Source organism: Corapipo altera, unplaced genomic scaffold (assembly GCF_003945725.1).
Source record: "Corapipo altera isolate COAL_440 unplaced genomic scaffold, ASM394572v1 61, whole genome shotgun sequence".
NCBI lineage: Eukaryota > Metazoa > Chordata > Aves > Passeriformes > Pipridae > Corapipo > Corapipo altera.
Window position 1 is genome coordinate 4426788 of NW_020884910.1, and position 27990 is coordinate 4454777.

At 42.3% G+C, this 27990-nt stretch overlaps 1 protein-coding gene across 5 annotated transcripts; it reads right to left on the reverse strand.

The window, feature by feature from the left end:
* Nucleotides 1–643: 643 nt before the first annotated feature.
* Nucleotides 644–27507, reverse strand: B4GALT4 (beta-1,4-galactosyltransferase 4). Of its 5 annotated transcripts, XM_027653711.1 has the most exons (8): nucleotides 27406–27476; nucleotides 26989–27113; nucleotides 13948–14427; nucleotides 13002–13234; nucleotides 9337–9524; nucleotides 4162–4284; nucleotides 1730–1834; nucleotides 644–1282 (listed from the first exon to the last, which is right to left on the reverse strand). In XM_027653711.1, the coding sequence occupies exons 3-8, from the start codon at nucleotides 14213–14215 to the stop codon at nucleotides 1141–1143; spliced, it is 1059 nt and encodes a 352-aa protein (XP_027509512.1). In that variant the 5' UTR covers nucleotides 14216–14427; nucleotides 26989–27113; nucleotides 27406–27476; the 3' UTR covers nucleotides 644–1140. The 5 variants fall into 5 exon arrangements, with proteins under 5 accessions (XP_027509512.1, XP_027509511.1, XP_027509513.1 ...); XM_027653710.1 differs by lacking the exon at nucleotides 26989–27113 and having other exon boundaries at nucleotides 27406–27507; XM_027653712.1 differs by lacking the exon at nucleotides 27406–27476 and having other exon boundaries at nucleotides 26989–27165.
* Between the last annotated feature and the right edge of the window lie 483 nt (nucleotides 27508–27990).

Below are 27990 nucleotides of genomic sequence, written 5' to 3' on the forward strand. Positions count from 1 at the left end.
AGCTGTGACCCTGGCAGGAATGCATTTGTACTTACCTGAGATTTCACATTCTGCCCAAGCCCTTGCCCTTGCTGTGAACTTTCTCTGTCTGCCCAGTCAGTCTGTAGCATTGCCTGCCAGGTCCAGTTATTTTGAGAGCAGGACACTGGGTATTTCTGCTTGGTACTTGAAGATAAAAAAAATTCCTTGTTCACTGAAAAGCTGCATCTATCCCACTACACCTAAAAAACATTTAAAGTTTCAGTCTTCTCTACAGTTGAAATATGTCCTAAAAGAAACTCTCCTGAGCCTGGCTTCACATTTACATATAAAAACAGTTAAGTATAATACAGTAAGGCAAGTGCTCTAATCAAGCTTTTAGCACAAATCCTGCAGCACAGTGGAACAGTTAGTTATCTTTCACCTGTCTTCTTCAGCAAGACTCAAAAATAATAATAGCCTGGGTATGTGTACAGATACACAGTCTACTAACAGCATGGCCCAAAATGTGGAGAGGATTTTCTCTCCATCTGACACAGCCAGCTATTGCTTTTCCTTCCAGATCCCCGGAGACTAACACACATCCTGCTGCAGCAGCGAGACTTTGATCACTGCCACAGTCCCTCAGCAGGGGATGCTGCAGATTGAAGGATGAGAGACACTGTGGTGTTCAGCAGACTGCATTTATTGAGAGATTTTTAACATCTCCTTGACCATTACCATTATTGCCCTTGCCTCACACACAGTTTTTACTCAGGCTAGAAAAAATTAGCTTTTCTTATTAAGTTTGTAGTTGTTGAAGAATTTTTGTGCTTTCAATAAGGTCACAAAAAAGTTTAGAAATAGTTGCAAATCAAAATTTTTTTCAGTGACTTAGTTCAAGTCCTTTCACTGGACCAGCCCAAACAAGGACACTTTTGCAAATATCCCAGCAAAAAGTGCATAGAAGAACAGGAGGACCTGTCCTTCGGGTCAGTCCATAGCTCCAGTCCTCACAAAAGGAAGTTTTCAACCAATCAATTAGATGCTGTGAAGGAACACTTTACTTTCTTCTTTGCTACTGAAGCACTCTTCCAAATGGAGTGCCAGAAGCCCTCTGCTCTAACAGCAGCCACAAACAAGATCTGTTGCCATTTCCTGTAACCTGTGTGGTGCTCGCCCCTATGAGACCTTGGGCTGCACACTGAAGTCCACTGTAATGTTGATGTACAATGGGTTGTGTTCCACTGAGAGCAGTTTGTATGAACAAGAATTCAGCCCGTCTGTTTTCCATGTTCTAGATACCTGACGCAGAAGCTTCATCCTGAGGAGAAAGGAGAAAAATGTTCATTGATATGCACAGGAGAGGAGTTTTGCCCTCTTTCCCACTAACTAGTAAATTTGGCAGCAGTAAGAGCTACTGCCATTACCTATCCACTAGTAATGTAAAGTCTTGTTTTTCCTGTCCTCAACACAGACAATCAGATATGGAGTAAAAAAGTGCTTTGGTTTAATCTCTGAAATCATATGCTTAAATCATATCCGTATAACTTTGGAAGTTTCTAAGCAACACCACCCAGTCAGTTCTACAAGGACCTCAGGCACAGAACAACTGCCAGCTGTGAACAGTGTTGTCACAGGGGTGGCCCCCAGAGCCCCTGGGTACCACAAAATGCCTATTTGGCCTAGAGCAAAGACCTTGTCCCCCCAGGTGCCTGGCTCCCAGACACAGACCAGGACAATGCAAAGTGGAACACTGATCTTGACTCACCTCTCTCGATTCTCCTCATTCCCATGGTCTCGGTTGTGGAAAATCATCGTGTACCTGGCTACATCAGCAGATGGCCTCACCACCTTCATCTTCTGCAATTCAACCCTGGAAATAGCAATACTGGTATGAGGAAGACAACAGCTATAAGCCAGCTGTTAAGGGAAAAAAAACCCCAAAAACTGGAGACTTCATCTTTTGTAGATGCTATGGAAGGAAGTATAGAGAGCTGTAAAAACTCATCTGCATCTCTTCCACAACCCATTTTGCCAGCAAAATGAGGCTCAGAGTTGCATTTCTGGAGAAAAGGTTTGGTAGGGTGACATATACACCCTTCTTTTGAACAAAAGCAGGTAGTTAGTACAGTAGAGATCACACAGAGCTTAGGCACACATTATACAGCAGAGTATGTTTACATCAGTATTGACCGGTCTGCTCTATAGCAAGTTTCCACACCTTTTGCAACAAGTTCATCTCAACTCCCGCAATAAAACCCCCATACTTAATAGTTCTCCACTTAAAAAGAAGGGGAAAAAAAAAAGCTTGTTTTCTTCTTTAATGGCTGCAAAAATTCTCATTTGTTCACATGAAGAAAATTTCTTCGAGAACAATGCCAGAAACAATGAGCCCCAAGCACAGATTTAAGTGTCTGACATCAGGCACTTGGTTGAAGTTTTTGACCTTAAACATATCTGTGGAACACAACAATTTTGCTCCGACAGCAGAAAGGGTTTACATCATGACAATGGAATTAAGGAATAGTCCACCTCTTTGCTAGTCACTCAGCAGCTGAAACAGCAATAGGAAACCAAGATTTGAAAAAACTTGAGCCCCTTTCAGATTTCAAATTACTTTGTAGCAGTAAATTATGAAACAACTACAACAAATGATCTGAAAAGTCGCTTGGTGATGCATGCCTTAGGACGGGCCTGGAGGCAGTACAGTAGGACCCGAGAACCCTCCAGGCCTGAGTTCTGACAGCACTGAAGGGATGCTGCCATCTGCTGACTTCACTCAGAAAGGCTCCAAGGATGTCTCTGCACAACCCACCGAGGCAGAAAACTTGCCCTTACCCACCCCTGCAAACTGTCTCCATCCCAGCCCAAGACCCACCCAAGAGGAAAGGCACAAGGAGTTGCAGTGCACACACTGTGTTGTACGACTCGGTTTCCACACCAAGACCAACAGCCGCAAAGTTAAGAGGTGCCACGCACAAGCATCACTTTAAATTCCAACCCCTTGGAAACATCATAGAGACTCTCAGTAAGTCCTGCTGGTCTGCTGCACAGCTGCTTCTCCAGCACCCACAGGAACATCTGAAACACCACCGTCACCCACGGGAAGCTGGGAAATAAGATGGTACCAAGCCACCCACGATAAAAGCCAGCTCCCAAGAGGTCACTGAGAAGTTGGTGTGTCTAGGTAGGGGTAGGAAGGAAGAAAAGTGATTAAGAAGGGATGGAAATCCATGTCTCCAGTAGACCTTTTAAGTTTCTTAAGATACAGTTGACTAATTACTAAACTGACACATAAGAAAAGCTTTCATTTGAAAGTTCCTAACTTTAACATACTTTATCCCCTGTGCAATTATGTAACATCACCAGGGATATGAATTTTATGTCCCCAACACTTAATCAGCTGAAAAGGATAACCACTTAAGAACGACAGTTTGTAACCAACATTACAAACCAACTCTGCCAGCAGAGTTTGCAGGGCTGTGGGGTTTTTTTCTGTTGTTTGTGGGGGTTTTCCCCCCCTTCACCAACAGCAGTGCAGGATTAGAGGTTTCTTCTTAGGCACAGCGCAAAAGATCAGCGTAAGTTTTGCTGACTTCCTTGCCCCACTAATCATCCCTCAACTAACAAACTTACCCTACTTCAGACACATCTGCAAAACTAGTTTTAACAAGAGCAAAGGATATATGCATATATATGCAGCCTTTATAAAATTCAAATTATTTGCTAACTTTACAATAATCAACAGCACCCACATACAAACTAAGCCCTGGCTGGAGTAAATCATGATAGTCAGTGAACGCAAAACACCCAGTCCCACCAAAACACTCCCACATTTGCAAACTACTAGAACTGAATACCTTTGTGTCTCTGGCAAACCACACTCCAAATTCAATCTCATTATTTCCATTATAACCAATTTCCAAGCAAGAATACAAATACTGTGTGGCTGAGACAAAGCCAAAACAAACCAAGCAAATACCTTAACCCACACCCAACAATCAACAATGCCGTCAGGAAGAGGATGAGGTCTCAGGCATGCCTAACCCTTGCAAAGAGGAAACTGCTCACTTGCACTTCAAATCCCCACTGCAATACTGTTTGGAACTGAAGGCCCTTGTAGTGTTCTACTTTTGGAAGCTTGGCGTGAAGTCACACCAATTTTTAAGAAATTTTTTAAACCAATTTCTCATTGTTTACCTGATTCGAAGGTCATCATCTTCTCCACCCCAACCCCAGTAGTTGTTAGAGAATCCATTCACTTTGGAAAACTGATCTCTTGTTAGAGCAGTTACACCTCCAAAATATCCCCGGTACCGTAACCTAGAGGTACACAAGAAGAGAGAATGAAGAATGAAAAGTCAAATTTTAATGACAATCAAAATATCACCCTGAAACTCCAGATCTAAACTTGTCTTTCACAGAGTTAACGGTGCACAAATCCTTGTAGCTGGTCCTGTTCTCTTCCTCTTTTGACAAAAAGATGGTGATTTGCTTTAGGCCAGAAAAAGTTAACTCTCCAACAGAGAGAATGGAGTCGTCTTCAGTAGCTTCTCTCTTTTTACACGATTCCCCTTGCCAGCCAAAAAGACACTTCACCTCAGGGACTCTGATGTGTAGAAAACAAACAAAGCTATACACTAACATAGTGGAAGCTTTGCAGTAATGATGGCAAGCCACTGACTATCTTAAGAGCTGAATCTGAAAAACTTGGAATGAAATCAGCCCACAGCAAGGGGGCATGTGCTATGGGATATTGCAAGAACAATTCCAGGGTAAGGCACAGTGCAAGTTACTTAGTAACCCAATGTAATGGAGCTCAGCTCTAAAGGAGATTAATTTCTAACTTCTACTTTCCTCCTCCCGAAAATTGCACCTACTTTAAAAAGGTGTTTACATACCATGCTTACTTATCTCCTTACACCATTCTGCTAATTGCTTTTTATTATGCCCTCCTCTGGCATAATGGCCCTTAAGGGAACATTACAAAACAGCCTCTACCACCCTGTCTCTGTCAATTCCGGTGATGTGCACATGGCTGCAGATTGCATTTGGATTTCTACCTGCATGTGAATCTAAACAGAAGAACAAATTGCCACGGTTAGGAAGTATCCATTGTGGCAATTTACATGCCAGACAAGCAAAGGTGCAATGCTTATTATTATTCCTGGTTTACCATGAACATAATTTAAAAAACACCAAGACAAAAAAACAACAAAAAACCACCCTCAGACTATTTTTTCTGGCTGATTTTTGTTCCTGCTCAGAGCAGGGTCTGCTAGAGCAAGTTGCTGAGGACCATATCCATTCAGGTTCTGTGCATCTCCAAGGATGGAGACTCCATAATATCTCTGGGCAGCCTCATGCAGTATCTGACCACTCTCACAGTAAAAAAGCTTTTTCATATGTGTAAATGGAATTTCCTGTATCTCAGTTTGTGCCCATTGCCTCTTGCCTTTCATTGAGAAGGGTCTGGCTGCACCACCTCTACTCCCTTCCATCAGCTGTGTACACACCTTGCCAAGACCCACCTCTGCCTTCTCTGCTCCAAGCCAAACAGTCCCAGCACTCTCAACCTCCCTTCACATGTCAGATCTGCAATCCCTTAATCATCTTCACAGCTCTTCTCTGGACTTGCTCCAGGACATCCAAGTTTTTTTGTGCTGGGCAACCCAGAACTGGACAAAGCACTCCAGGTATCATCTCCATGGTGCTGAGTAGAAGGGAACAACCACCTTCCTCAACCTGCTGGCAAATCCCCTCCTAATGCAGTCCGAGATGCTAAGGGTACATCACTGGCCCAGATCCTTTTCTGTAAAGCTGCTTTCCAGTTAGTTGTCCTCCAGCAGCTACTGGTGCATAGAGTTACTTCTCTCCAGAAGCAGGACTCTGCACTTCCATTTGTTGAAATTCTTCAGATTCCTGCTGGCCACCTTCTCCAGCCTGACAAAGGCCCTGGTACATGAACCACCCCTCCAAGATGTCTATCTTCTGAAAACTTGCTTAGGATGCAATCTGCCCTATCTTCCAGGTTACTAATGAAGATACTAATTAGTATCAGCCCTAGTATTAAATTCTGGGGTAAACCACTAGTGACTGGTCTCCAGCTGGACTTTGCTCCACTGATCAGAACCCTTTGAGCCCAGCAGTTCTGACAGTTCAAGTATCATTCTTGAGCTCAGGATCTGAGTCCCTTCAGCCTATGTCACTGTCCACTTATTAGTCCATACTTCATCACTTTGTCAATGGGGCTATTAGGGGAGATAGTGTTGAAAGCCTTTTTTAAGATAAACATTATCCACTACTCTTCCCTCATCCACCAAGCTACTCAAATCAGAGAAGGCTATCAAGTTGGTCAGGCATGACTTGTGAATAGATTTGTTCTCTCTCCTCTATCTCCTCTCTTGGAGGAGACCAACCATAAAGTAGAGGAGGCCCCATCAAATTTTAATTATACATTACTACCTTGAGATTTCTGTTATAGGTACTCCAGAGAAATGCAGTGAACAGGTGGAATGGACAGCAAGAAGGTCCCATAAGCAGCAACAGCAGGGGAGAGCCTTTCCCAGCCATGCTTTCAGGCTGCACTGCCAGTCACTAACAAAACCATATCCCCCTATTCCAGCAGCCTGGCAGGGTTTGGGAACTGACTGCCCACCCATGCATCCACATATGGTACCCCACTGCTTGCTTATGCACCCCATAATTCCCCTACACCACTGGAGAGGCAGACATTGAAGGAGCCAGAGCTGGGATGCACCGGGAAGAGTGTGGTCTGCAGGGTGAGAGAGGTGATCCTCCCCCTCTACTCAGCCCTAGCGAGGTCAGATCTGAAGTTCAGTTCTGGTCTCCACAGTTCAAGAAAGACGAGGAGCTACTGGAGAGGGTCCAGAGGAGGTTACAAAGATGATGAGGGGTCTGGAGCAACTCTCTTATGAGGAGAGACTGCAGGAGCTGGGCCTGGTTAGTCTGGAGAAGAGAAAACTGAGAGGGGGTCTCATCAATGCATATAAATATCTCAAAGGCAGGTCCCAAGAGGATGGTGCCAGACTCTTTTCCACGCTTTCCAAGGACAAAGAGCAATCACCTTAAACTAAACCATAAGAAGTTACCTCAACATGAGAAAGAACTTCTTTACACTGAGGGTGGCAAAGCACTGGAACAGGCTGCCTGGGAAGGTCATGGAGTCTCTAGGGACATTTAAAACCTACCTGGATGAGTTTATGTGTCACCTGCTTAAGGTGACATCTTAGCGGGGGGGGTTGGACTAGATGATCTCCAGAGGTCCCTTCCAACCCTAACAATTCAGTGATTGTGTACCCAGGACAGTGTTGCCCACTCAACCCTCCTCAGGCAGCGCAGAACTGGCAGGGCCCAGGCATGTCTTGCTTCTAAGGCAACATCATCTGCAAAAATGCACCTCTGTAACAATGTTCAACCACTTCTTCCCTGAGGACAAGAGAATATTAGCTCCTCCATAATTTTTAAAATCGGTCTGAAGAAACCATACTATAGGAATGGTCAAACAGGAAATGATGTTGAGCTGGTCTCAAAGAAATAGCTTCGCTAGGACAAAAAAAGTTTTTCCACCCTTATCTTCAAAGCCTTAATATATAAACCTTCTATCTAAAGAATCTAAATCTGTGCTGTAGTTTACGTAGCTAAAAATAAGGCACTGGCTCTCCAAAGAAGCACGGTTGCTAAGATTACTGCACACTGGATCACCACAGGAGATATGCCCCTGGAAGAAAAACATCCCCCCCCAAGGAAACTCAAAAACAAGCAAATAAACAAACAGACAAAAAAAAACCCAAAAACAAACCCACATTCATGCCCCAGATACTTTGTGTTAATACAGAACATGTGTGATTTCAGTTTTCTCTACCTTATCTGAGCAATATGTCTCAGCATGCTCACCTCAGCTGCAGCAAAACACTGAGGTCACCCATGTGGGATTTCAACCTGTGGTCTCAGCTCCATTCAAGTATCATTCTTGAGCTCAGGATCTGAGTCCCTTCAGATATATCCAGGAATTCTCATGAAAGTAGAGCATTATTATCCCCACTTCATGGATGTGTAAACACAGGCAGTGACACAGAAAAACTACGAATCAAATTCAAACCACCAGTAGTCTAGTGAATGCTGGTGCACTGTATTCGCAACAAAAACATTTAGTCTGTACTCTCTAAAGCCAAAGCATAAAGCTGACCTATACCAACAGCTCCTTTACATAAACAGGAGAAACATGAGAAGACTAACAGTAAGAAGATCTCTTAATAAAAGCAAAAGTCCATCTGCAGGTTTAACTAAGAAAAACACTTGCAGGAACTAAGGCACAGGAGATTAACTAAAGCCCCTCAAGCTTTGTGCCATGTTATTTGCCTGAATTCTACATGCCTGTCAATTAACTAAAGCTAATTGACAGCTAAGTGTTTCTGTTCCTTTGGTGCAATGACCATCCTGTAACCCTCAGCATTCTCTCTGCAAGACACAGTGATCCAAATGCCTGTCACAAGCCCAGTTCATATGCATGTGTTCAAATTTTTGCTAAATGACTGAAAAGTGAATAAATATTATTCTGTATAAGAATTGGCACATCCCACCTCTTTCTCCTACATTTAACAAAGGAAACTCAGAAGTGAAGAAGAGCTTTACTTCAAAGTACTTTGAGATCAGCTTTTGCAAAGCCCACTTCTAATCAATATTTAGAGTGACATGACACGAAGTGAATCTTGAAAGAAACAACTTCAATGAAAACACTTCAGTCATTAAACTCACCAAGCTCACAAGCCTTTTTTCTCTGAGGTGGACTGAAACTGAATTTTCACTTTAAATTATTTGTATCGCACAAGCACTTAGGGGACCCATCTAAAAATCAAAATGATGCTGTGTCAGACACTGTTTAATCAAGTAATTAAAGGACAATCCTATCCCTTAGCAAATTCTCACACCTGAGCTCTCTATATCAGATATTACCTCTTAAACAGCAAAGGTAAGTGGCAAGTTTTGTTATAGTAAGATTACACCCTCAAATCACAGGACTAGTAAAATGCAAATGCACTTTTAGCTTTGACAGAAGGTATCAGCACAACCTCTGGCACGTTGTTTTCCTCTCACAACACCCTTTAACTCAACACCAGGAACAAGCATGATGACAAGGATCCTTCGTATAGGTGACCACAGGGCAGATCTCAGACATGTCTGTACAGATAATGTGCAGTCAGAAGGCACTCCAGAGAGGTGAAGTGTTACCACCAGAAACCTGGTGTCAAGAGGAAGGGTAGATACCAGCATACAGCCCCATCTGAAGAGGAACATTATGAGTAATTTGGCATTTCCCAGTTTGATATTCTTTCCATATTCCTGGGTTCCTACCTGTATCCAGTATTGTTCCTGCCAACTACAAGGTGCTTTGGTTGTGTGTCACACATGTAAATGTTAAAGTCATTTTCTGGCACCAAATCCACATCATGGAAAATGAAACAGTCCCAGTTCGCTTCTTTTAGGGCCTCTAGGTATCCTACATTCAGCAGTTTAGCTCGATTAAATTTGGTGTTGCCAGCCTGTGGAAGAGAATGGAAAAAAAACTCTGAAGAAGGTGTCACAGAGTTTAAACAAGAACTACTCCCAGGCACTGGTCCTGATCACACAGTTTGCAACCACATCCATGGGGCACAGCCTTTACAGCAGTACCTGCACAAGGAGCTGCCCCGTAACACTGGGCACAGCATCAGAGTGGCCAGTGATGCAAAGGGTTTCTTCAGTCTCTATTCATCACAAAAACATGCAGCCAGGGCCAGGAAAGCCCACGATTATCTGGGCACCAGAAGTATGAGTGATCCATGATGCAGTTTAATTGCCATTGCTGCACCCTCTCCTGGAGTTCCCATCAGGCTCCATAGCAAAAGAGGTATCAGTACACAGTTTAGAAACTGGTATTCCATACAACCATGTCAGAAGGGCTTATGTAAATGTTTGGGTTTTTTAAACAAATCAAAACCCAACCCCCACATTAATCCCATGCTAACTAGTTTCTAGATGTCAGAGCCCTTGCCACAAATGATTTATGCTTGTCCACTCAGTTTCAGGGATAGCAATGCTGAAAGAGTTCCCTGTACTTCCTTAGATCACACACAGGCGGCAGAGTGGGAAGTAAAAAGCGGGTCTCTTCATTTTTAACTCCTACTTAAAACCTGATGATGCTGCTGCACGGGGCCACCTCCTAGCATGGGACTTCAACTGACTCGAACTAGTCTTCATTGTTAGCTTTTGCTATAAGTGAGTTTGTATTTGCTTTTCAAAAACATAATTTTTCACCTTTGAGGTATAGGTATATACATACACACATAGCAGTTTTGTATGTATCATGTCAACACTCACTGCAGAGCAATAGGTGTGCTTATCTTGCTATTTATTTTTTACCTGACTGCACACATGTTCCAGCCTGCAGAAGGTTTTCTGCCCCTCAGGATAAAGTGATGATTTCCCTCACTTTCCCACCTGGGAGCAGAGGGCCAAGGCCAGCACTCCCAGAAACAGACAGGGCAGTCATTTTCCAGAGCTAGGAACCTGGTGTACTTGAAAGAATAAAAAAGACATTTTCAAGAGAAATTGCTTGGAATTCTAGCAAATTTACTAGAAAATACCTGGACGGAAAGAGGCTCCATGGAAAATGATAAAGAAGCTGGCCTCCCCAAGCTGAGAATAGGTGAGCTGTAGGGAAAAGCTGTTGCATACAAAGCATGTTTTATTGCTCTAAAAAGTAAGGCTTTGCTCCAAAGCAGCATTTGTTCACCATCACTAACAGCCATCTGCTTCTGCCCAAAGAAGATTTATGGGATTTATGGCTCTATACCTGCAGGCTGGAAAACACAGTTCAGTGCCCACTCTGAGAAATTAAGAGATGGATAATCAGTTGCACCCATTCTCAGGGAATAAATTTTACAGAAAAAAATTTAGATATAATTCACCCAAAATCTATGATGTCAAATTTCTGAGTGAGTTTTTTTAGTATGTTTTAGGGGGGAAGGAGGGGATTTGTTCATTTTGCTTAAAATGTCCTGTATATGAAAATAGCCATCAGATAGTCTCCCCCTGATGCTGAAAACATAAGTTATTGAGTGAACAGAACAAATCCGATGGCTGGTAAGGTACATGTGGAAAACATCACTTGTATTGAGTATCAAACCCTGCCTAGCTCAGGAGCAGCATCTACCATCTGCTGAAGTTCTGTTTTCCCCATCAGTGCAAGCCACCACAGCAGCTAAATGGCAGCTGATGTTGCTTTCCAGGAAGGGCAGTTTTCCATGTCAGACCACACGCTCAACAAATAGCAAGACTTACTCTCATACTTTATCAAGGAGAGAATTGTCCTCATTTGTTCCCATTAAGGAGAGAATTGTCCTCATTTGTTCCCATAAAGAAGAACACTGACCACAAAACAAATTCACGTTTGGAAAGGAATTATTCACCCTTTAGAGATTACAAACTCACACTGTTTTCAGCACAGCACTCATGTATGCACACATTTACATAGAGAAGCACAGTTTTCAAGATGTTACAAGTAGCCCATAAAGAAGAAATCTGGAGTACACCCTTCAATGGCTCAGAGAAAAAATACAAAATATCCATTCATTAATCTTCCTCCAAAGTAGACTGCGTATTTTAATAGTGAAATCCTGTTTTTCTTTCCTCAAAACATATTTAAAACAGTTAATGACATCACAACTGAAGAGTAAAAATGGATTTTCCCTAGAAGATTTTTGTTAGACCAGTCTTTGGGTATGCCTATCTATATGGAAAAGCTATGTGAAAGCTTCCAATCTTCCAAGCAAAATCTCTGGTAGAACAAGTCCAGACTTGACAGTGCTGCTCACATCAGACACAACTTTCATACTTCTGTATTACTTTTTGCTAACATGACAACAGCAGTTCTCCACCTCACATATTTCAATTAAATAAGAAAGTATAACCATTCTCCCAACGATTTATGGCTCACCACTGCTGCCTACCTAGAATGAGTCAATAGATGTACAAGTATAGTACACATTAACGCAGAAAAAAAAGCCTCAGTTTTTCCACTCTACAGGCCACATGATGACTCTAAACAATGGAAGAACAGTCCACTCCAAGTGAAAATATCCTGCCATGACTTTTGTTGCTGTTCTGCTGAAGCACTCAGCAAAAGTGTAAGGTTTCATCTGGAACGCACTGCCTCATACTGGTTAATTCACTCTAGGTTCTTTAAACAGAAGGAAAGAGAAACTGTACTAATTTATCACCTTTTACTCCTGCTATCTGAAAAGTCTGCTTAGAGTCAAAGCAGAATATGTAAGTAAATGAGAGTAAAAGAAAGTAAACATGATAAGAGATCAAGGAAAAGACAACATATTACAAAAGAGAAATGTATACTGCTTCTAGCTCATGCAAGTAGAACATAAACACCTTGATGAAAGACAATGATGTGGACAAACTGGTGCTCAAGTTTTAGCCGCTAGACCCAGCATTGCTACAAAGAACATAAAAAAAGAAATTAATAAATCTTCCAGGAACAAAGTGCTCTGCCATGACAACTTCTTCCCACCACCCTTGCTGGGCAAATAAAGCAGCTACAAGCAGTAGCTGTCATGTTTAGTTTGAGAAAGCAAAGGTAAGTACAACCACACGACACGACTTACTGAGCACAACAGCCAGCAAGCAGATGGGGAGAAGGGTTGGATATGAACTGAGGCCTTCAATTCAAACAACTCCAAATGTAAAGACAGAAAACAGGTCAGCCTAGTCACAGTGTGCATACTGCAAGAGGAAGGAGTTGCACTAGCAGTGCAGAAGGTACTTACCTTGAACGCTAACTCAGAAACAGTAAGTTACTTAGACTGAGAAATCAACACCAGTTAAAAGACACTGTTAATATTCCCCAGCAGCTGAGCTCAAAGCAGGCTTGGAGGACTGATGTGGAAAGCAGAGGCAGCAGACTCTTCCTGGGCTGCAGGGCACCAACATCACCCTAAACCAAACATATCTCTGCACTGTTGCCTCACCTGGTGAATAACGTAGATGCCGTAGTTCAGCTGCTGCCTTTGCAGGAAGGGGTGGAGGTGCTCCAGGAGGTACAGCAGGTGCTTCTCTCGATTGCGGTGTGGGATAAGGATGGCCACCTGTTGCAGTGCTGAGCACTCCGTAGGGTGATAACGGCCCTTGGCTACCTGAGGGTTCTCCTTTTGCACTTCTTCTAGTGTAACAGATGGTTTGAAGGTGAGTTTGCTGGCGCCTCCTGCAAGAGAAGCACAAGGACCTCTCCTGAGTAATTTCAGGTTGTGGATAGTCCAGTTGCTTTATGAGGCACTCTTTAACCAGCACAAGAAACCCAGGTTTCCTTGCCTTTCTGAGAGAAAACTACTGCTACAAGGATATTACACAGGGAGTGGAAAGAGAGGGTATCAAATGTCTAGTTGCTTAAACTGGGTGTCCAGCCACATCCAGGCAAGAAGAGCTTCAGCACATACAGCAGCTGTTGGGAAGACAAACACCGTCACCATGAACATCCCCCTTTCCTCCTTTCCCTGAGCTTTTATTGCTGAGCATGATGAATGGCATGGTCACAGGTATGGAATATGGGGTCAGCAGTCCAGGCTGTGTCAACTCCCAACCTCCTGCCCAACCCACCAAATTTTAGGGGTCCAAGAAAGAGAGAGACAAAGCCCCAACAGAGTACAAAGGCTGTTCAGAGTAGCCAAGTTACTGCTGCATTACCAAAGCTGTTTCAGCCAAAAATGCAAATCACAGCACCATATGGGCTGCTCTCCCAGCCGGATCCGCACAGGCAGTCTGTGCCACAAGTCACTTCCTCACCCAGAAGTGCTTGCTGCAACTGGCTGTGTTGTATTTGTTTCACAGGAAAGGTATCCAACTGTAAAACCACAAGGAAGTCAGCAGTACCAAAGCAGATTAATTTATTAGGAAGGAGAGAGAAGCACCATCACTTACGCAGGTACGGAGACAGAGCTGGGCAGGGACCCTGAAATGACTTCACCACAGGAACATTTGCACTTGATTTGATCTTCGTTTCCTTTTGACTGTCCACCAGGCTAGTTACCTTCCTGAAAACCTCCATCATGCTCTTAGCTTTCGAAATTTCCTGTCTGGAGTCCACAAAGTAACTGAATGTGGTCCATAGCACCATCAAAAACAAAGTGACAAGCACCAATACTTTGAACTTAGAGAAGAGGTGAAAAACATTCAAGCTCAAGGCCATGGTTCTCCCTGATCTGCAAACTGTTTCTCTGCTCTGGTGCCAAGGCAGGTCACTGCATATCCCGTGGGGGTGAAACCAAAGTTCCCAATGAGAAGGTCACAGTAAGGAAGTAAAGCTGGAGGTAGGGAGGGCTGCCACACTTCCTGCAGTTTTGCAATTCATGGAGCCATAGTACTGTTTGCTCTTCAAATGTCACGAAATATGACTGTAACCTGGACCACAAAAAAAAAAAAAAAAAAAAAAGGAAGGAGAGAGTTAATTTCTATCACTTCCACTGCTACACCTTCACAGACTCCATGAAACCAGCTTATGACAATATACGAAAGAAACAGCATGTATGAACAACTGGTCAGAAAATAAGACACAGCCACAAACAAGCTGCATGATTTTATGCAAATCATTTTCCTGTTTTGTTCTCCTCTCTCAGTCTTTTTTCTTCTTTTTTTTTTTTCTTTTCAGATCAGAAAGTGCAACCACTAACACACGTTATGTCTGTGTACGGTGCCTGGCAATATCCAGGCTTTACTACTTCTATTCCTAGCAAAATTAACAGCAGCTTAAAAGCAAGACATTCTGCTGGCTATGAGTAAAGCTAGGTCCCCAACAAAATAAAAACCACATGAACTTCTGCAGAACTAAACTGTTTTCTTCTGAAAGAGAGTAGTATTGATGCTACGTTGCTCTGCACAACGCAGTGTGAATCCACTTGACTGGCATCAAGAAATCATTCCTCCATATCTGCTGCCTGTCAGTACAACCTCAGGGGTCTTCGCCCAGTATTCCCCACTTACATGCTGCTGCAGGGGGCAAATCTTCCTGCTTTTTAAGGAAAAAGTTCATTCTTTCAGTGTTAGGTCTGTGAGGATCCAGTCCTTTGTTTCATTTCCTGCCCTCTTTCAAGAGCTCCATTTTCATACAGCCTTTCACTGACATCATACTACAGTTACCACTCAATACTTTTGGATGCTGTTATCATCTCATAGCAGAGAAAGAATGAAATTTTAATAAACAGAGCTTTGATATAGAAAACACAGAAGAAAACTACTACCTGTGAGAAGAACAAGGACTGAGGCTAAGTGAAGCAAAGGCAATGATTAAAGACAATGCACATGAAACAGGCTGGATCAAACAGAAGAAACACAATGTGAGGCTATTCTATACCAGCTTACAAAATATGCGTGTCACCCTGGAGAGATACCAGAGGCAGAAGGAATACAGTAACTCCACATTCCCACTAGATTAGACCAGATGTCTTCTGAAGAATTTTGCTGATTCATGGGGATGTATGTGGGACCCTGACCTAAGACGGACAAGATGAACTACTGGATGTACTGCTCAAGCTTCTTGGGGTTCCCTGGGAATGACCCACTGCTGTTCCCCCTGGCAGGCACTACTTGGAGTGGTTAACCTGCTCTCTCCATTCACACACAACACACGGTGTTGCTCTAAGGAAGCAACAGGAGAGCTTTCCATGACCTTACCACTAACAGTGATGGAACTCCACATCCAATTCCACCACAAACAGCGGAGAGAGCAAAAAAAGAGAGAGGCTACACCAGAGAAGAGATTATTACTTACAAGTACAGGCAGGGGAGAAAAAGAGGAGAGGGAAGGGTTCTCCATAAATAAATAAATAGATTTTTTTTAAAAAGCCATGCAGCCATATTATAACCACACTTTTTGAAGGGTTTTGCTGTTTTGGTTTTTTTTTTTTTTCTCTAGCTAATCTTCAAGAACAGAAGGACAGAATCACTAAAACAAACAAGATGGGAATCCTGAGCTCCTCTTAGTCCTCCTCTCCCCATATTCTGGCCCTTGAGACCACATTTTCCAGTGAATTCTTTCTAATCTTAGATAAATTACACTGGAAACCTGTCTGCCTCATTTTTTAAAAAGATATTGAGAGCACTAAGCTAATTTTTCTTTAACATTCTTTCCCCTGATTTTCCACACATGAAAACATCAGAATAGCCTGCAAGGTATTGACAGCATGGGTCTCTACTACTCTATAAAGAAACCAGAGAATGAATGGTTTCTCTTCTGTTTATACCCATTAGCTCCTGTTCTAATGTCAGAACAGGAAAAAAAAAAAAAAAAAAACAGCAACAGAGCAACACCCAGTTTCCACTGACCTACAAATAAGGAAATCTACACAGTTCAGGACAGCCGTATACAGCTGTGGGAAAAACAAACAAACAAAAGAAACCAACCAAACAAACAAAAAAAGAAAATAAAAATAAATCAAGAGGATCAGCAAATCTAAGCTTCATGCTGATAATACACACTATGTTCTACCATTAGTTTGTAGTAAATAACTGGAAAGCAACTTTGAGGAGCAGTCAGTAACACATTTCACAGATACATTAAGCTCACCTACTTGTAGTGTATTATCACCACAACAACAGGGATGCAAACAAAAGAGAAAATGTCCACCCTTCCCCATCAGCTTATATTCTGCAGTAGCTGTGTACAGGAAATCAGTGATGAGCTCTATGAACCATCTGAGTGCAGTGTGGACCCCACAACTAATATCAGCCTGTAATTATTAAATCAAAGACCTTATAATTTGCTTATCTAAACTCTACCCGCAAGTTTCTATGGAATAATCTAAATTGCTGCTTTTCATAATCTCTCAGTTACTGTGCAGTGTTCAGCAGGTGAAGCATGTCCCCTGAGGGGTGTAATCTTCTCCAAAATAAACCAAAGGCGCCGCTGCACAAAATGCATACAAGAGGAGGAAATTTCCTTCCCCATCACCCAACCCAAATGCATCCCAGATTAACCTGGGCTGAAAAGGACAATATAAAAGTTAAGATACTGAACTTAATATGCAGGGAATGACTATGAAGAGGTGTTTGCTAAAAATCAATTTATTATTTATTATATTCATAGCTTCCCACTTTACTACAATTTTTAAAATAAGTTAAGACAGTTGCTTACCACTGATATGCAGACTAGTGCAAATGGGCTGTCTCCCATAAGAAACTCTTTTTTTTCCTCCACAAATAAAATTAAAAATGAACTACCCATGGAAGAAGACATAAAGAAACAACAGGAGGCAATTGGCAGTATTAGTCAGAAGAACAAGGCTCTGAAATATTTTGTTGTTGTTGTTTTTAAAATTCCAGGATGCAGGTGTAAAATTGCTTTTCCGTGTCCTGTGTAACCAAGACCCCTGTCACATTGAGCAACAGGCCCACATTTTCACTTGTCTTCTTTTTGTTCCCTATGTACCTATGGAAGCACTTCTTGTCATCTTTGATAACCCTAAATTGTGGTTGATATATTGGTGGGGGGTGAAAAAAGATCACCCAGTCAGACATTATAACGTGCAAACAATAATTCAATCAAAAATGCAATACTAAACAAATCTTGCTCTAAATAATAATCTCTAAGACACAAAAAACGTGGTTCTTGTTTCTATATTTTGTAACCCAGCATTACTTACCCTCAAACATGGGTGGGAAAACATCTGTGGCACAACTAAGCTCTTCTCATAGCTCTGAAACCTGACTCTAGCTATATCTGCCCATCATCAAAGGTACCAAGAAACTTTCATAGGGAACAAAAAGTACAACTCTTGTGAAGAAAATTCTCAGTGAAGCATAACCAAACCTAGTTTAGAAAGTTACAGTTGGCTAGAAGGGCACAGCACTTCAGGCCACAAGGTCAAAACCACCACAGTACACATTTGAAAATCCATGACTGAAAAAAATTAAAGAGGAAAAAAAACATAGTTATCCAAGTATTACATTAGTCAGAATTCCAAAATCAGTGAAAAACGTGAAAGGACCCCATCCACATGTAGACACACTATCCAGACACACACTTTATATCCCTAATCATATTGAGGCACAAAATTAGTGCACAATCCGCATTCCCCAACATCTCGTCTGTACCAATAACCATCCCTGTGCTCTGCAGCTTGTCTGGCAACTCAAGTTCTGTAGCCTATGTTTTTTGAAACGTGCCAAACCCTACTTGCTTGTTCCAAGGTTCTAGGCACTGCTCATAACAGGCCACTTGCAGGAACTGATCAGAAACACAGAGCCCTATAACTCCTCCCTGAACAAGGGGGCTCCTCTGTTCTGATTCCTGAGCCTGCTGGCAAAAACATGACACCCCAACTTGCCCTTCTCGATCCAGGAAGTCCAAAATAGTAAGGAAGGTTCCAGCATGGACAAGACTTCTTGCGAAGCAAACTAGGAAAATTAGAACCCCATCCGTTTTCATCCAGGGTTTTCCCAACAGAAATACACATGCACTGGAGTCTGACACGCTGTGTAAGCAAGAGAACAAGCGAGCAACAAACGTACAAGATGGTTCTCCATGTAAGGGCTGCAGGGTCAACCTACCCATTTGCCTAGCAGCCTGAGTGAAGCCACTAGCACTACCAAGCTCAGACATACCCAGAAATACTGGACTAAAAGTTGTTCTTTTTCATCTAAGCAGAATTCCTAAGCAGACAAAGTCAGTATCAGCAGGAAGATTGATAACTGGTAGCCCTGATCTAGATATTAGTGATGGAAAGTAACCTTATAAACAAAATTTGTAAGTAACTGGAGTTGATAAAAACTCGTTATTTTCTAAACACTGATTTTTCCCTGATACATTTTCACAAAAAAATTGCCATAACTATGCTAAAGCCTAGATTCACATGATCACTTTTTCTCAATAAGTAATGCTTAACAGTAATAATAATCAGTGAGAACACACTGCCTAAACTTTATTTTTTGTGTGTTTGCATTTAAAACAACTCATCCTGTAAGGAATGCTTGCAAGATAGCTCCAGAAAGATATTTTCATTTGATAAAAGGAAAAACTAATTATTAATTTATACAAAGTAACTTTCTGACTCTACCTATTTCACACTGTCCAGTAAGGACAGGTTTCCCATCACACAGGATTTTCCAGAAGCTCCTGAGACCTCATCAAGCTCTTGCCCAAATTCCACAGGTAGCAGAACAGGTTCAGCAACAACAAGAATTCACTTTAACCTAACTGTAATAAGTTCAAGCAGGAAACGAAGCATAAAAGAGTTCTTTTGGACTGCATTTATCAGTTCTGTAATATGCAGACAATTATTTATTATTTTATCTAGGTCAAAATCAAAAGCAGCAATGAGTTTGCTCTGAGAGTATGGTGAAAAAGTACAGTAATCTTCTTCATTAAACCCACCCAGAAGGAATTAAATTCAACTGACAAGGTAGAAAAATCACAGTACAGCATCAGTTTTTCTATGCAGGACAGTTCAAGTCCTCAAGTTTTACAAGTGCCTACACCTGCTCCTTTCACAGGCATTTCCTTCTTTTCAACAGATTAGTTTTTTAGTAGGGCACTTAGCCAATAGTTTTTGACACCTCTTTTACGCAACACTTTTCTAATCCTATTATCTCTTCCTATTTAAAGCCCACCTATTTAAACTGCACTGAGAAATGATGAAATCATGGGCTATTCAAAAACGAAACAAAACACAAAAGATAAACAAAAGAAATCCAATCCTGAAACAAAACCCTCTTCCACTTTTCAGAATTTCAAGCTAAATGAAGAAAGCACACTAAACCACTCACTGCTGCTGCCACATCCCTCCTTCCTGTAGAACAGTCACTCCAAAAAGTACGGAGAGCACTTTGCAAGCAGCAGACACTTTTCTTCGTCCAGGAAACCCCACACCATAAAGAGACCTCTGTTACCTCTCACACGCTGCAGAAAAGAGTCAGCTCAAATCATAGGATGAAAGGAAAAAAAAAAAGAAAAAAGAAAAAAGTGCCAGCACATCCCACTTTTCCCCAGACCAAAGAGGCTCTCTGGTGCCGTCCCACGTGCCCCTCCCTCAGCTTATGTCCCAGCCTGGGATGGCAGACAGCCTCTATCCTCTCTTCCTGGCACAGCAGAACCAGCACAGAGGCACTCAGGCATACCAGGACAGAAGCAATACTGCTTACAAATAATTTCCACAAAAAACCACTCGATTAGAAACAAAGGCTCGAGCCTTTGCTCCTAAAAGCAAACCACAATTTTTATCAGTGTCCTTTCAGCGTCTGCTCCATTTGGAGATCTTAAATATTAGAGATACCATTCTTCTTATGTAGATCAAGCTGACAACTCTCTTATCCATACCTGTGGAGAAGTCGAGGTGCTCCCCCTGGATTCCTCTCCGTTATTGCCTGGACATACCAGTTGATGACAATACCACCACTGACAGAAGCATCTACTTTATGTAACCAGCCTGGGTCAGTGACCAGGCTTTTCATAAAAGGTAACTCATTATTACAAGGTTGTTCTTCACTGCTGCTTTTTCCACCACTCAGCCCCACAACACTCCTCTAGCAACCTCATAGGATCAGCTGGATGGAAACAATCAGAGGTGTTTCTCTGTCATCTTGTCCATCTGGGGATCCCCCAGGCTACCAGGGAGACAGCACTGCAATGTCAGCGGTGCTGGCTGAACTCTGGTCTGGCACACAGCTACCTGGAAGAGTTTTGCTGCCAGCCTTCCTAAGCCTCCTCCCCAGCTGCACTATATTAAGCTGGCAAACACACTTCCTTCAGCAGAGTTGCATCTACATTAGAGGAATTTATAAGCATGCCTGTGTCTGGTAAGGTGTAGGTTTTTCTCATGCTTTCAGTCAACATACAGATAACACCTAAAGATATAGAAAGGATGAGACCTGAGTAGCCACAGAGTGTATGGGTAAGGAGAATTGTAGTTAATGTGGGGAGAGAAAGGACAGGTACAGCCTCATGATGAGTGTCAAACTCCTGTAACTTGAACCTGTTTGAACTCTTTGTGCAATAAGTACATTCCAAGCAGGTAGGTATTTGAAAGCTCCTCCAGTAAGCTTCCTCTATGTCACAAAGTTCTTATCTACTATCAGGACTGCACATGAGTTTTGAGGAAAGACTTCCTCGTTCCAGACACTTAATACTGTGGAAAAAACTTTTAGGTCTATTGCATGTTTCAGCTTATCAGTCAAATAAAGTCAGACTAGTCTGGATCTTGACTGTCGCAGTCTCAGTCTTTCTCTATGGTTCAGTCCCCAAACTATACTTTCTCTGCACCAGCACAGGCTCTCATGGAAACATGGGGTTAGCTGCATTAGGAGGCAAGCAGTATTTCTAGCAACCTTCTGTAATCCTTTGTCTACACTTCCCACTGAAAAATGTCAGAAAACCTGGCATGACAACCAGCAGAAAAACAGTAGCTCAGCTTTCAGTTAACTAGGTATGGTTATTTTAGGAGAATGGTAACAGACATTTCCAGACAATGACTGGTAACATTCTGCAAGCTCTTCAGAACCAGACAATTTTACAGAGGAAACATATGAGTTAAAATGAAACACAGCAAGGTGCACTTGCAGGGCCTGGTTACAGTAATAGCCACCGCCAGCTAAAATATTCCAGTCATGTCAAGAGTACAGATACACAGATGTGCTGGCTCCACATTCTTTTCTTACTATTTATTACTTGATAACTAGAACAAAAGTACTGGTAGCTCCAACTCCCTAAATTACAAACTAAAAAAGATAAAGAATACGTAACACACCAGGAAATAACTGTGGTGGTTTAACCCCACATGGCAATTAAGCACCACAGCCACTCCCTCACTCTTCATCAACAGTGGGATGGGGGAGAGAATCAGAAGAGTAAAAGTGAGAAAACTCATAGGTTGAGATAAAAACCGTTTAAGGGGACAGAAAAGAAGACAATAATAATAAATAGAATAACTGTGATCGTGATAATTAGAATATACAAAACAAAGGATGCAACTGCTCAATACCTGCTGACCGATGCCCAACCGGCCCCTGAGCAGCAGCCCCTGGGCAGCTTTCTGCTCAGCTGACATACTGAGCATGATGCCATATGTTATGGAATATCCCTTTGGCCAGTTTGGGTCACTTGTCCCAGATGTTTCCTTTCTCATCTTCTTGTGTCCCTCAGCCTTCTCACTGGTAGAACATGGGAAAAGTCCATGACTTAGGGTAAGTGCTTCTCAGCAACAACCAAAACATAAGTGTGTTATCAACATGATTCTCATACTAAATGAAAACCACTCACCTACCAGCTACCATGAAGAAAAAGAACCCTATCCCAGCTGAAATCAGGACAATAGCCTACATACTTTGTTTACACAACTTACAGTCTCCGTGCCTGTGGGCATCACGGAAGAAGAAATTGCAACAGATGTAAATGAGGAAAGGCTTGCCAAGCAAATACAATAAATCTGTTTCATACAAAAGGAACATCATAGCAGAAAAGCACTGAAAGAGCACTCTCCACACATCCTTAACTCTGACATGCAGGACAGAGAAGAAAGTAGGAGCATCTCAGTATGTCCCCTATCCCTAACAGGGACACCATTGTTAATCTACTCAACAATACCCCAAATGAGGACGCCTTTATGAACTGCTCCAGCATGAATCCCTTCCATAGGCCACAGTTCCTGCCCGAAAAACCTGCTCCTGCATGGGCTCCTCTCCATAGGCTACAGTCCATGGGCTGCAGCTTCCTTCAGGGCATATCCATCTGCTACTGCATGGGGCCCACTACTGGCACACTCAGTTCTCTCCACCCTGTGCCTCCAGACATAGCATGCACCTATGAGCTTTACCTGTGAGCTCTACTGATGTCCAGAATAGTAACTACAAACTTCTACCACCTCAGATTAACCAACTGACATGTTTTAACAGTTCATCTAGACAGTCACTGCTGCATGGTATAACTATTCTGTCAGAGCTACACAAACCTATCTTCAGGTAGACAAACTTGAGGCAACAATTTCTCCAATGCAGAAGAAATTTCAGTTGACGTTTTAACTTAATACAGAGCCCTAGAGCAATCTTGGCTGTAGCATTACTCAGTTCTTTACATTTATCTCAAATATTAGACAGTGGACATACAGCTACTTTTAACACTTCCAGTCAATATGGTGATCAAGCAGCAGACACTTTTACACAGTCACATTTCACTTATAAACAGGCCCAACTCTTCTTGTGCCTAAAACATCACATTAAGACTTCTGAGATTACCAGAGGAAAAGCTTATGCTTTCTTTACTAAGCAAATACAGAGCCTTTTCTGCAAATGACCCAACATCATTACCAAGCACAGGCCAAACCAACGGGTGCTACTCCAATACTTTCCTAAGATGTAATGAACCCTGATTTTACGCTAGGAAATGCAACCTAACATCTCCAGGCGAAGAAACACATTTATGAATGGACTCTCTTGTTACACAACTACAGTTGAGCCACTGACCTCACTGTAAAAGACACGGCACTGTCAGACTGAGCGCAGCTAAAGAGACAGAGCGAGGGGCACAGCAAACAGAACTGGCACAGCCTGTAGCTCCCTAACTGCTTACTACGGAAAGACCTTTTAAAGAAATACAGCACATTTTAAAATCACCATCCCTTCCAGGATGAGTGGAATATCCTGAAAAAACACATGGTAGAACATTTTTTCTGTGAACACATTAATCTCATGTGTAATGGAATGCTCAGGTCACTACTCAACTCAGCAATACCCCATCTTTTTCTGGCAGCTGCTGCCTTGTTGGAGTGGCATCAGTCATATGGATGACAGAATGTCAGAGGCTTTGACACTTTATAAAAACCATTTCAACACATTCCTGGCCAAATTCCTAACTCAGCTTTCTCCTGCACAAAAAATAACATCTGAGAAAACCACTAAATTATAACAACGCACATTCTTATTTTGACTTCACAATATATTTTTTAAATTAAAGTGTCAGACACAGAGAGATAAAGTAATACAGAAGTTAAGTAGTGTAGCCCTGTGGCTACCTAATACATTTATAATTTTCAGTTTACAAGTATCTATGAACAAAGTTGTGAAAAAAATGAAAACTAATAAAGTTGAACATGTATTATGAAAGCATAACTGAGAACAGAATCCCATTATTTGTTTCTCATGAAGGTGAATGAGAGCATGAGAACTGCACCAAAGACATTTCAGCTTAAGCTTTGTTAGGCATGAAGAGATTTTATTTTTTATTATTATTATTTTTGCAGGCTTAGTAAGAATTACAAATTGTCAGGGCCTACTGCAAAGACAGCTATCACAAAACTGCACAGACAGCATGACTTTTTTAAGCTACTAAATGTACAGGACCTTTTCCATGTCAGAACACAATTTATACCTATGCCAATTTTCAACCAATCTGCAGATGGATTTTTATGCAGGAGAAAAGTTTCATACATACAAGTTAAGGGCTCTAACTCAAACCCTTTGGAAGTGGTATGGCCTAGAACAGCATTTTCAAATTCAAAACTAGTTCAATGTTGCAACAAGAAATTTTAATCAAATGCTTGTGAAAGTAATTCTAAAAATATAACCCTGAGACTCAGGATACTATTAAACCTTTTGGACAAGCAGCTCAGTAAAATTTCAGGCAGAAGGAGACAGTGTATCATTCTTACATTCAGTTACTAATCTCTTTTCCCCATCTCACCACATCTTGCTGGGGTGTTTGTGGATTTAACCGACACTTGATGTGGGCTCCTTCTCTCCTATTCTCTTGGGGCTAAAGAGCTCCTGTCTCTCTACAACCCTCCTCACCCAAGCAGCAGATGGGCTCTAGCTCTTTTCAGGAAGATGAGAGAAGGTCGAGGGTTATGATACCTAACTCAAAAGCAGAGTATCGGAAAGTGGCTCCTTTCCAACACTTCACTTCTCATTATTGTGCAGGTTTTACCCCTTCTCATCTCACTGATGATTTCATTTAGCTGCAGGAGTTCAGAAGTCAACCACAAGACCGAAGACTGAGATGAACATAGGATTAGTGCTGCAGATGCCCAACTAACATCAGATCCAAAAATGTTGCTATTGTTTATAACTGCATACATTTAGGACCATCATTATTTCAGTTTAAAAGGATCATCTGAATTATAATGCATGATAACTTTATCCCACAATTCACTGCCTTACAAATAAATATTACCCAGCTGTTGCTCTCAGGATACTAAGATGACACAATCATAGCTGTAAGGCATGTTACTTGTAGTTACGCCAAAGCATTTCAAACAGAAGTCACAATGCTTATAAAATCCCCTCAATATGTTGAAAACTGCTATGAAAAATGTGATGGAAGCTCTCTCTCAGTGTTTTACAACATTTTCAAGGTCCCATTTATATGCACCACAAAAACCTAGTTTCTGAAGCAAAAAAAAAAAAAAAAAACCCACACAGCTAGCCAAGTTATACACCTGCTGGGTGACTTTTAAACTATGTATTTGCCAAAAAAGTAGTTTTTCAATCAAGCTCTTGCATCATTCAAACAGGCTACAGAATCTCTAGGCATGCCACCTTCAAAATAGCAAAACCCAAGTTCACCAAACTCATTCATGTAACTTAGATTTAAGATCACAAAATAAAAACACAGAAATCAAACACCCCTCAACTTCTATTTTTTTCCTACATATTATTTAAAACAGAAGGACTTGTCAACTCAAACCAGAGAGAAAAAGAAAAAACCAAGCTTTCCAAAATCAAAAAAAAAAATTAATTTCTTTCTTCTAACCAAAAAGTATTTGTGAAAATGAAACACAGCTGTTTCAAAAATGACAAAGAAATACCTACATAAATCAAAAACAAGATCAACCATACTTAAAGAAACTGTTTACCAAGAAAACTCATTTATAGTAACAGTATCTTGGATGAAAGGTGATACTTCACACTGTTAAAGAAAGGTTCATGAAACATTAGCAAAGTTGAATACTGACAAAGAATAATATAAAACCCCAAAGCCATCCTTTACAGTATTCTAAATTTAATCAGTGTTTGTAATTAAAAATAGAAGACTTACAGAATCATCACTGAGTTGCAAAGAAAAAAAATAATCTTTGGAGAAAGAACATCTCACATAACTAGCAATCTTACTTACAAAAATAGTAAATATTTAAGTTGAAGAATGTGAACTGAACCCAAAATGGGTTTTTTTTGGTTTTTTAAATGTTAGCCATTTAAATTACAACAAACTTTCATATTCCCCTTCTCTAAACTTCTCTGTTGAAAACTGTCTTCTAACCTGACTCAGCTGTCCCTTGCGAACTTCCATAGCTGTTGCAAGAAGGGGTAGAAAAAAAATGTTAAATCCACAAGAGATCTTCATTGTTAACTCTTTGAGACAAGCAAGTGTTAGTAAGAAACTGAATGTATGTATTCTCCTTTTTGACTATTACTGCCCTAGTGCAGTGAAAATCTTAAGTGTGCAATCATACCACAGCTGTACTTTAAACGCATTTATATTATGACTCAGAAATAAAACCTTCTTGAATACTCTTGCTCATAGTCCCACTTCTGCTTCTCCTCAACACCTGCAAGCACATTTCCATCATCACCTGGGGCATTTTTGTCAAATGAGGACTCCCATGAACCTATGCAAGTCTCCTTTCAAGTTCTCTGATCACTGTTCTGGAACCTCCAAAATAACACCTACAGCACTGAATGCAGCAATTTATGTCTCGTCAGTGAAAAAATCTTAGTGAACAGCATCACTTGCCCGTGGTCCAGTTTCTCCATGCGTGAAATGGAGAAAGTAACACCCAGTACTGCATTTACTTTAACACAAAACCATTCAAAAGCTGCAGTTAAAATGCAAACACCAGTGCATTACAGCCGTCCTCCTGACTTACGATCCCCGAGCCCGGTACAGTAAGTACTTCAATCTAGCACGTAATTTTTAGATACGTAACTGTTCCCAATTATATCAGCAACGCTACGCTACAGGGCATTATGTGCCGGCAGACTCACCTGCAGGATCACACCCCTAAGTCCTGCCTGTGATGGCCATGAGGGAACCCCCGCACATACAGGGACTCCCCAGAACCCCTGAGCTGCAGGAGATGACCCAAAGTTTCCGCCACGTACCAGATGCTCTAAGTACGAAGAGGCACAATTAAACCAAATTCTTTCAGCAACGCTGAGCTGCAACACCGGCCGGGAACTCGTTACCCCCCCGCGCTCATTCCCATACCCTCCCTCCGCAATTTTACCCGCTCCCGGCCGTGCTCCCCCTCTCCGCTCGCCCCCAGCGCAGGCGACTCCTCGCCGCGCTCCCCCGCCCCGCACACCGAGCTCCTACTGACGGGGCCCGCGCCTCCCAGCGCTCCCGGGGCCGCGGGGACACGGACCCGACCCCACTGTTACCGGGGCCGCGGGGACACGCACCCGAACCCGCTCCCACCGTTCCAGGGCCGCAGGGACACGCTCCCGTTCCCGTTCCCGTTCCCGGCGCGCCCCCGGCCCGCCGCCCACCCGCGCGCGCAGGCGCCCTGTCGGCGCACCGCCCCTCGCTGCGCTCCCCTCACCGCCCCTCCCGCCATGGCAGATAGCGGGACCGCGGGCCTTGTCCTCTTGGAAGCCTTTGGGCTTCTCGAGCAAACGCGGGAGGCACGTCTCCATGCCAGCGGCTCAGCACGCCCGGGGTGCCGGTGACGGTGGCAGAACTGTGCCAGCTCCTGCCATTTACGGGAATGCTGAAGTGCCCGGGTGGTTTGGGTTTGTTTTTTTTTGGAGCTGCAGGGGAGCTCCGCGGGCTTGGGCATCACAGTATTTGCATGGGTGGTACTTGTCAGGAAGCTGAGAGTCTCGCGTCCTCTCAAAATGTATCTGGTGAACTAGATGATCTTAAGGTCCCTTCCAGCCCAAACCACTCTGTGAGTCAATGGCTCTGTGATACGTAGCACGTCTTTACAGTGATGGGGCTCAGCAGGAGTTCTTAGCATCAGAAATCAGAACTTTAGATGCCTGCTT